General features: G+C 37.6%; 1 protein-coding gene across 1 annotated transcript in view; it reads right to left on the minus strand.

Annotated features, from left to right (window-relative positions):
* LOC114249287 (protein FAM107B) overlaps positions 1-4,418 on the minus strand; it is a 33,871-nt gene extending 29,453 nt beyond the window's left edge. Inside the window, exon 1 of the mRNA XM_089737088.1 lies at positions 4,288-4,418. Within this exon, the coding sequence (XP_089593214.1) occupies positions 4,288-4,354 (67 nt within the window). The 5' untranslated portion in view covers positions 4,355-4,418. The remainder of the gene's footprint in view (positions 1-4,287) is intronic.
* Between the last annotated feature and the right edge of the window lie 7,248 nt (positions 4,419-11,666).

An 11,666-nucleotide genomic window follows, 5' to 3' on the forward strand; every position in this document is an offset into this window, starting at 1 on the left:
AACAAACTTTGTAATCGGAATACGTGTCATGTACAAAAAATAAAATATAGTTTTATAGTAATAATGACACAGTAACTATGTAAATTGAATCAAACTTATTTCGAGTAATATGAAAGGGAAGTGAAATTGGCTTCTAAAAAATTGTAGTACTTAAAAGAGGGAAGTGATAGGCACTTCTATGACTGTACTTAAGCTTTACAAAGCAAAGATTCAGCTTCGTAAGGGGCGCTGCACCCTTCTCTGGATTGGGGTTCCGAAGAATAAGTTTAATATATTTAACTTCATACGGAAAGGAACCGTTTGGTATCTCGATTCTCACCTCGCGGTTCTATTTGATACCCTTCTGACATAGTTTATTGGGAATTATTTAGGATGATCCTGTCATCAAATTAAATTATTGCATCTGCCACTGGAGCAAAACTACTACAGCGTTTTTGTACGTACCACCAGAGTTTACATTCGTTCTAGAACAAATTTCTCTCCGCGATATTTCCGAAGCGCTGTGACAAGGTGGTAGGTAGATCGTATTGTGAATGGGCATGGGTAGGTACCACACTTATGCCTGTTTTGGTACGAAAAATACACTAAAATAGCCAATTTACAGCAAAATCTTCCTCATGTCTCAAGGTAGGCGACAGCATTCACGTTGTAATGTTTATAGGCTTCGAGTACCACTTTAACATCCAGTCAGCCAAAAATTCGTTCACTTATCTAGAGTAATAAAAACGCGTCTTCTTTTAATAATATTTAAGACAAATAACCAATATTCCTTTGGCTGTATCTTTGGACTTTCTAATATTCATTATGTAAACGCCTGTAAACGAATTCCAATCGAACCTAACACAATCGCCCCCCAACGGCGTTAATAAAAACTATCAATTCATATCGTGTATCACATAAGTTCCCTAGAATAAGAAAGCGAACATCTGGTTTCTTTGTGTACCCGGTAATACATCGACTCGGTATGGAACGGGACGAGCAGGTGCCTTTTCAGTTTACTGATTGGCAAACAGATGCATCGATTCACTTCCTTTGTCCTTTTCGAGCGTTCCCTGGCACTCGTGCCACCAGTTATGTGACGCCGACGGCCATTCGCCTGCACTTTCGCTGTCGTCCCCATGCGGACGCATCGTCCACAGTGTGCTCCGATAAACTTACTCCGTACGTATAGAATAGAATTTGAATGTTTATTTACAGCTCAGCTTTACGATGTGGATGATTGTGTTATGATCATTTTCCACTATGTTTATGAAAGGATCGAAGGAGTTGTAAAATGACGATTAATTTAATAGTAATGGTATCCTGTTGATTGAAATGCTTTATGGACTTTAACACAAATTTGTTCAAGGAAATCTATATTTATATCTTTATTATTTTTAATAGGAAACCTACGGATGATAATAATATGTATGTTCATTTGCGTACGTGGATAAACGAATTCACGATCAATCTGATGTTAAGAGATTACAGTAATCGTGGTATAGCCATGACAACGTGAGTGCCTTCTCTCATCTTGAGGCAATTTTACCCAGAAGCCGGAACTAGTCAATGCATAGATATAGAAATAGACATAACAGTCTAGCTGACACTTCATCATGGCAGTCGAATACATTTTATGTAAGCTAATTTGGAGGAAAAAATGTCGCTATCCGAGGATTAAAGCGAGGACAAAAATGCATGACTATCAGTACAGTGGTGTATTAGGTCACGGGTAATAATTAGATTTTCAAAAATCCATATAGTTAAATGTATAGTATAATAATATCGAATAAATTCAGCAAACTCGCGTTACATAACGTTAAGAATGCACATCGAACCACGGAAACTGGTTTGAAAAACTAAAAGTTAAACGATTATCTTGAACAACCCGCGCTGTCCCCTCTCGTAAGAAATTACAACGAATGCGTAATGACCGTGTCGTGAGACAACATTGTCGCAATGTCGACTACTTTCTTATAATATTATAATGTCTAATGCGACATTATTTTGAAATGTCGCACCTTTAAAATTATTTCGACCCATTCGTTTTTATTCAAAAATGGACCTAAAACGACCTTTTTAAGCGACTCGTGATAATCAAATGACCAAAAGTAGTTTATAAAGGGACAAGCTTATCCATCGGTCTCTTTCACTCCGTCCCCTTCCTCTACGTCTTTTCGGTTTGAACACTTTATTCGATGTTTTCCAAAAAACACATTGTTTGGTTTAGGTCTCAATAATTCTAAAGGTGCGATGCTTTTGTTTCGCGCCTTTAAAAATCAAACTTGACTGAAGATTATAAAGCCAGCCCTGAAATGTGTCACGACAACTATAGACTTAGAAAGTAAACAAATGCTACGGTACTTTCCATGTATGCAGAATTTCATGAATATTGAATAGGTACGCGATTACCAACCGACTACGACCGACACTGATTTTTATGTGCCCTTCGTGCAGTAACTTATATGATAAAATGAAATATTCTGTATGCATATTAATTAGGAACTATTTCTATTTCACTATCTGGTTTTATATTACGTTTTCATTAAAGGATTAAATTATAATTACAAAACCGTTTTTTTTTCATTCTGTTCTGAACAATTGCTCAATTACACAATATATCGCTTATACGTTGCAGTTTGAAGTATGGAACAATCATAACATATTACAATTGACATTATTTATTATCCATAGAAAATATTACGATTCCAGTATCTCGAAATTAAAACAGTCCAATTTCACCACTCTAGAAAGACTGTAATAATCCTTATATAAAAACTGAGATCGATTATAATATTATATATTTTAGAATTTCAATTCTATAAAAAATATTGGGCTGCGTAATCCCAATATGCATAGTGCATATTGTTGTTGCGCAACACCTCTGTCTAACGTGATTCTAGTGACCGCATTTTGTAATCGCATGCCTTCGTGATTTTCTTATTTGTTCACTAAATCTTTGTAATAGTATGTTTATAGCATTAATAATGAATTTACGAACATAATTAGTTTTTTGTATCTTCATTCCATTAGCATTAAACATCATCGTCCACATTTATAGTTCATACGCAAGATGTTTTCAATACGTTTTACAGTCTTATACTTCAGATTATTTAGCTTTATGATATCATCTCAAATTCCAATGTTGAAAGATGTGAGCACTAAAACTCGAGGCAGTAGTACCTACACGTGCGCGGTTTGAATGATAAACGGTTGCTAGATAAAACAGTCGGTCACCTTTGACAGAAAGTCGTAACTGACAAAGCGTTCTAATCTCTTAGTTCATATTCATGTGAGAATGCGAGTACAACGATGTATTGTGCTCAGCTTAGCGGGTTGCCTGACAAAATGCCACAGAACTAATGAGATACTCGAAAATGTCGAATAATGGAATTGTCATATTTGTGACACGGGAAGAATGTTTTTGTCTGATGTTGAAATTACTTGACAAAAATAATTGCATCAAAGCCATCAACTTTTTTTCTTATTGCTTAGATGTGTGGACGAGGTCACAGCCCACCTGGTGTTAAGTGGTTACTGGAGCCCATAGACATCTACAACGTAAATGCGCCACCCACCTTAGATATAAGTACCAAAGTCTCAAGCATAGTACAACGGCCGCCCCACCCTTCAAACCGAAACGCATTACTGCTTCTCACGGCAGAAATAGGCAGGGCGATGGTACCTACCGCGCGGACTCACAAGAGGTCTTGCCACCAGTAATATTACCAGTATAGTAAGATGATGAACTTACTTGACAAAAATAACAGCATCAAAGCCATCAACTTTACAGGTATATTTGTTTTCATTCAAAAAGTAATCATTGATCTATCTTCCTTTAATATAAGCATGTTTATTTTTAATTTCGTCAGTGTAGTGTATTAGTGATCAGTAAAATCTTGCAATACAATTATATTTCAATAAATTCATTAGTCAACGCTAAATACTGGAAATTGTTCGAAAACCATGGAAACAACGTATCACCATGAAACGCTAGTAATGAGTTATGAAAACATACAAACAATCAAAACATGTCAAGAGGATCAAGTGCCGTAATCAAGCGCCGTGAAAGTGCACGTGTCCTGGACAAGTGCTTTTGTTTAAACCACACTATTAGTACGTGTGCTAAATGACAACTAGCCGTGGTGAAATACTACGCTGACAAAACGAAACAATTTTATTCACGAATTAGGTTACGAATGAACTAAACTTTCATACACGCATATTCCTGATCTATCTCTATTAATGGCTGTGTAATGAGAGGTCAATGGTTAACGATAATTACTTATAGATATCATTGGTATATACCGTTTTCAAATATGCTGAGCTTCTCTTGTATTGTCGGTGCAAGTCTACGTGCTCTTGTATCGCACATATCGGAGACGGATGCACGACGAACCACTACGCTATAATGCCTTTACAGGCCGGGTACCGTGTCACGGCCACCTAACAGGATTACCTTACCTGTCCTACTGCGCAGGTAGGCTGAACCAATCGCACAGATGTTTAACCCGCTTATAAATATTAGAGCGATTCGAACAGAGGTAAACAACAAAGCATAATATTACGTGCGCGTAATTTATTGCCAGATTATATTTCATTACAGATTATATTGTATCATATACATTAATTTTTATTTATATATAAGAGATGCCTACTAATATAAAAAACGTGCATGATAATATGTATGTGTAGCTTAAATCATTTATTTATTGAGTTGCACCAACAAAGTGATCATCAATATCAAACATTGATAAATTGACAATAAGTACATGTCAGATGTCCCCTCAATTATAGCTGCAATCGACAGTGCAATAGTTGACATTTCTAAATTAGAAAAGTAAAAATACAATGAGTAATTTTAAGAAACATGAAACCCAGAATAATACTTTGTCACTAAGTAAAAATAAATCAATTGATCAGTGGATCAGAGACCTAGGTCCTCAGCCTTATGGTACTAATTGTTCATCATCCATGCATAGTTTCCATACTATATTTTTTCTATCTAGCTTCATCTCAAGGTTCCTTCAATGCAAAATAACAAGAATATTTGTTACAAACAATTTTGTTTTCGTGATTCATTGACCGCATAACTATGACTCTATCTTCCATCATCCCTATGACTGATTCAATAAATGTTGGTTAATAATTGATACAAAAATTGCTAAACAGACAGGAGTGATTTGTAATTCTGTTTACATCATTGGCATAATATTATTAAGTAAGACCCGGTAGGACAGATAAGAACTATCGAACACCGTGTGTGTGCAATCAAAGATTAGTGTCAGTTCGAACCAGTATTATAGTAACTAGCTCATGATCATTTATTGACGTGCATAATTTTGGGACCTAGTATTTATATACTCGTTCCAAATACCTGTAGGATATATTCTGTACTCGAAAAAATCTAAAAAAATACGTAAGAATGATATCGTCAATAATTATTAATTAGTTTAGGTAGTTGCTATTAAAATATAGAAGGCAATCGAATATTCCACTCGATGTTGTTTATTAATTTTCAAAATGCAAAACACGGCTTTTTCTTAGAAACATGCCATTATTTTCGTTCGTAACACAAAATATTTTCACTGTTAGACGTACTTAGATTTCACCTACCTACTGTTAATAAATTTACCGGCCGTGTTATAACGATACGTTTTCACGCGTGATTAGACGTATGTTTTGTTAGACCTCTTGTGAGTAATTTGTAGGCAAACGTGTGTTACACATGTTAAACAGGAAGTGATCGAATCGTTATGATGCGACGTCGTTGTCAAAAAATTAAATTGATTTATTTAGTTCCTTCCTGTTTTCAAATTATGATTTAAATGGCGTAACAAACTAATTAAAATGCATTTTAAGTTTGTATCTTGCAAATATTTGACCGATCAATCTTTACACCAATAATTTTGGCTACACCTTTTTAAGCTTACTAAGTTGTCAAACATGATTTCTTTATTATTGGAAACAACATTGTATTACAAACATTTAATATAAACATTATTCTGACCGACTTAAAATCGAAACCAAGGACAAGAGGATATTAATTCCGCCGGGTTTTTTTTAACTTCAAACATGTTACCAATACTTTTTTTTTTGTTGATTCTCCGCTACCAAAAACTCAAAGAATATTAGTAATAACTTAAAAACCAAAGTACGAGCATATTTACCGAAATAACGGTAGAAGTAAAAAAAAAATAAAAACTCGGAGTTCATAGTCATTTTGTAATATGAACTTTAATACCATAAATTCACTTTGTAAAATCTGACATCGGAGATCTACTACTCAAATATTTTTTAGCTAAATACATTTATTTTCCATGTATGTACATACGGCATGTGTTCACTGAAAATGTTTAAAGGGTTTTTTTTTTAATTATGCTACTATTTTAATATGGTCGTTGTTTCTACGCAATAGTCGGTATTGATCATCAAAATACAGAGAGGTGAATAATTACTTCTGGTCTAGATAAAAATGTAAAAATTCAATTTACCTATTTAGTTATTTTACAAGCGATTTATGATAATTGATAATTTATATTTAATTTGGGATAAAAAATTTATTAATCATTAGTATTATGTATTGATATAATTAAATTGATCTATATGCATACAAAAAGTTGTCATGTTACATATTATTGTAATTATTGATAGACAGCAAAAACAGAATAAATTATATTAAAACACATTTACATACCGTGATACGCGACTGGTTAAAGAAAAATGTACGTTTTTATCGCTTTTCTCGCGGCTTTTTCAAGTTGTGTCCTTGGTAACTAATAAAAATTATTATTATCAATTATCTCGGAAAACTCGGGGTCCAAATAGATTTACGCAAAAACACGCGTCTGGCCGACAACACAACCAATCACCATCCACTACTTGATTTGATTGATAAACAAAATTTCCGTTTCTCGCAGCGCGCGCATTTCAGTGTTGCTATACAGAATACATTTATTTTCATAGTAGTTTTTAAAATAAAATTAATTATTCATTATTTGATCCCCGTGTGAAACACTAATCTCGAGCTACTGTTACTACGTTCCTACCACCCGTCAGTAGTAGCAATAACCTCAACTACTATCTTACCTGACTCCTTAATTCCTGAATCCCTTTATCTTAAGTGCTTATGGAATAAATTATGGAAGACTCTATACCATCGTATCCTATGCAAGCCACAATGCCTTTTTTATTGCTTACATGGGTGGACGGCATCGTGGCCCACCTAGTGTTAAGTATTTACCTGATCCCATAGACTAGACATGAGATCTCCTTAGACCTCAATTTTACAGTACAACGGCTGCTCTGCCCTTCAAATCAAAACGCTTTACTGCTTCACGGCAGAAATAGGCATGGTGGTGGCATCTACCCACGCGGACTCACAAGACGTCCTGCCACCTTCCGTCCATCGTCCTTGGAAAATATTAGAGCATCTGTTTTTTATGGTGGTAAGTTTTGGAGGTTATTGTTGCTAATGTAAATAATAGTTCCACAAATAATTTTAGAAGAGAAAACTACCAGCTTTGAAGCTGTGACGTGAAAGATTGAAATTCAAAAAAGCACAACCTAAATTCGATCGTTTGAAGACTTTTTGCTTCAATTACTTCAAGTAATATCGGCTGCTTTTTTAATAACTTTAAGGCTTGTTACCTTTTTTTAATAAATTATTAAAGGAAATCGAATTGATCTACTTTGCTTTACAACACTGACTGAAATAAACATAGAAAGCATATTAAGATGAATGAATAGAGGTGTTCTGCGGGCCTGCTATTGAGGTACTCGGGTAGTTATTAGTAAAGTTCCTCTTTTGACTAAGCCAGATCGCTCACTTTTCTTGGTGAAATTCTGAAGGCATTTTTTGTAACATCAGTCCCAAAAAATAAAGTAAGAATATCCATTTTTTTCGAATTGAAAATCTTCAAAAAAATGAAAGTTTTAAATAGTTTTGTCATTTCTCAAAAATATTATTATGACCAATAATGATCTCTATCTTTAAAATTTGGTTAACTTTGTTTAGCACTTAGTGGTTTCGATAACTTCTTCACAACGTTATTCAATTAAATTATTATAGTAGAATTTAAACATTTTATTTGTTGCATCACAACTATGATAAGGAAAAGAAAGCTGGAAGAAATCAGTGTGGCCAACTCAGCGAAATTTCCAGTAGATTTGGTGGTTTAGACGTCCTTTAGCGGACAAATTTGATTTTAGTCGCTAGTGGCTTTTCTAGTTTTTGTTGTGGCTTTCGTTACTTGAGTCAGTGGTGAGTGTACGAAACTGAACCACTTTTTTTTCTTTCTTTTTTTCCACCGGAGAAAATCGCCGGATTATCATCTGCGCAGCGGGTGGGGTATGTGGGAGTTGAACCTCACTAAAAACTCCTGCCGCTCACAGTGGGCGCCTTACCCCGGACCGGGCCAGATCCCAGTCGTAGTTATTGAGACGGCAGGGCAGGGTTTACGCAGAGCATATTACATCCATCCCGCCGTCCCCCAGACGCTGGACTGGCGGCCGCCGGTGACACGACCACCGGTTCTAAGCATCGAAGCCATGACGCCAGGCAGCGACAAGTCCGGTCCTATCTTTGCGACCAGAACACGGCGCTGCACCTCCCAAGCGGGGCAGACAGCGAGCGTATGCTCCGCCGTATCCAGGTCGTGTCCACAATGGTGGCACCTCGTCGTCGGCTCAGCTCCTATCCGGTGCAAGTACTTCACGAAGCATCCGTGCCCGGGCAGCCCCTGCACCAGATGAAACGTGAGGCGTCCTGCGCCACGATTCACCCAGTCATCAAAGAGTGGGTAAACCACCTCGACAGTCCGTAAGCCCCACATGGGGTTGGCCAACCGCCTCGACCACGATTCGAGAAATTGAACCACTAGAATGATTTCCATATTCATTCAGGAATCTCGAATTAATTGCTATAGAAACATATGACTGGTTCATCCGATCTTTGCCGAGGCAAGCTGCCTACATAGAACTATACCAACTTAACAATGACGATAATGATCTGTTAAAAATTGTACAATCTTATTAAACTAGATGGCTATCTATAGAGTCCACAATTGCATGTAATGTCACCAAATTATAAGAAAGATGCTATACAGCAGAATCACTGCATATAATGTATTCAGATGACGTCAATTATGCGTGACATTGCATCTATGTATCCAATTCTTACTGATATTAACAGAATTCATAAATTATTTGAATCAAAAGAAACAGATAATTCAAAACTATAGGATGAAATGACAAATTTGATTGATACACTTATTGCCAAAATAATATTACTCAGAAAGTAGATACTTTTACGCAAAATATTCAAGATTTTGTAGACAAGAAATTTTATTTGGGTACAGATTGAATTTCATCTATACTAATATTATAAAGAGGAAAGATTTGTTTGTTTGTTTGTTTCGAATAGGCTCCGAAACTACTGGACCGATTTGAAAAATTATTTTTCCATTAGAAGCCGACATTGTCCCTGATGAACATAGGCTACTTTTTTTTATTTTATTTTTTTTGTTTCATGTGTGTTTTAATGTTTCCGAAGCGAAGCGAGGGCGGGTCGCTAGTATGTTAATAAAGAGGAAATAGTACGTAAGAGGTGTATCTAGTTCATTGTACATTTGATTCCTGAACTAAAAAACAGGTTTCCCGAAAACTTGAAACTCATTAAAAATATTAAAAGAATTAGTGTAGATCATGCACTATCTCACAATAAAGAGCGGGTAGCTGACATGGTGTTTATATTGAAAAACGCAAGAAGATATTTCGAAAGTTGCAGAGCATCAAATCTATTTACTCAGTTGGAAAAATAACAAAATACAAAGGAATTTTGTACAAGATACTGAATTTCGAAAAGATGGCTGGAGAAAACCGATTTCAATATTTAGACACATTTGCTATATCTTTATTAGTTTTACTGAATTCTAACGCTGACGTAGAGCGATTATTTAGCATTAGCATTAGCATGGCAGCACAAAAAACAGAAACTGAATGAAGTTAGATTTGCTATCTTCAATTCTCACTGTCAGTGCTGGCTTGAAACGCGAAGGAAAATGCAATGCAATAAATACATACTTTTTTTTTTTTTCCTACCTAAGCTGATAGCCTTGAGAGGCTATGTCAGCGTAACCCTAACTTTAGTAGGTGAGCTCACGGGGCTCAACCTGACGATGTTGCTAACACGAACCCTAGCAAGAGCCGTGCTTCGCGGAATCTACCACCGGATCGGAAACGCGACCCACTGAGAAGATCCGGCGAGAAACTCAGTGGGCTGTGTCTGAGAGTTAATTTACTCGTCGAGCCCTTCGTCGCAAGCGACGGGTTCGACGAGAACGGTGACCGGTGCTTGAAGTACCTAAAAGCACCGTTAGTGGATCGGGAGGATCCGAGATGACGTGTTTTGGGCGACGTCGACTGCTTTCCATTCTGTCCGCAGGATCGGGAATGTAGTTACCGGCGGCCACGATGAGAGGGTTCTCGTGTCGTGCCGCTTTATCGAAGTGGCGCATGGACGCCGACTGTACATACTTACTGATGGACTCTAAGTCCAGGTCGTCATGGAGGTCGACGTTCCTGACGAACCACGGGGCTCCGACGGCTATCCTGCAAAAACGGGATTGAATGATTTGAAATGATTTTAAGTGTATGCGGGCCGCGTGAGCGAACACTACACTTGCATAGGTCATGACGGGGCGTATGCAAGTTTTGTAGAGTGTCACCTTATTTCTAAGGGACATTTTACTTCGCCTACATATCATCGGGTAGAGACGTCCTAGAATGAAGGCGGCACGGTCGCGTACCGTCTTGATGTGAGGGCGGAATGTCATCCTACTGTCGAGGGTGACGCCTAAATATTTGACCTTCGGGGCCCACGGTATGGGCTGGTCGAACATCGTGATTGGGCGAATGGCGGGGGCGGGGGTGTTGACGCGCCTAGTCGGGAGGGGGATGCTCAGCGTGGTGTTCGGAGGACGACCCCTTTTGAAGAGCACCGCTGTGCTTTTCGTGGGGTTGATGTCGATGCGCCACTTCCGGAACCACTGTCCCATGGTGGTGGCTGCGATCTGAAGTCGTCGATGAAGCAACGCCTTCTTCCTACACGAGTAGTAGATGGCGGTGTCATCGGCGAAGAGCGCCAGATGGGTCTCCGGAGACCGGGGTATATCATTGATATACAAACTAAATAGTAACGGGGAGAGGGCGGAGCCTTGCGGGACTCCGGCTGTGACGTGACGGGGCCGGGAACGCGTTCCCTCGACTCGATATCGGAACGAACGGTTCGACAAGTAGTTTCGTATGATGAGCACGAGTCTGTCTGGCACTCCCATGTTATACAGTTTGTATATCAAACCGTTGTGCCAGACTTTGTCAAACGCCTTCGCTATATTGAAGAAGAGGGCTCCTGTCGGAATGGGTTACTACATACTACCAAATAGCATAGTACAAAAATTGCGACCAAAGAAATTTATTCTGCAAAAACAGAAATTGTAGAAGAATCCCTTCTTCTGAAGATAATTAAGTCCTTAATTTATTATATTTTAGGACTTCACATAATATCTGTCCGGCAAAATAATAATATGTTAGTGGTTTTCGTAACAATTAGTAACAATTAAACAGTAAGGGTTTAGTAACAATTAGTGGATTCATTAAAAATAAAGCTGGCAGCACTGGAGCAAAAA

The sequence above is a fragment of the Bombyx mandarina genome, chromosome 22 (genome assembly GCF_030267445.1).
Source record: "Bombyx mandarina strain Sakado chromosome 22, ASM3026744v2".
In the NCBI taxonomy this organism is placed as follows: Eukaryota; Metazoa; Arthropoda; class Insecta; order Lepidoptera; family Bombycidae; genus Bombyx; species Bombyx mandarina.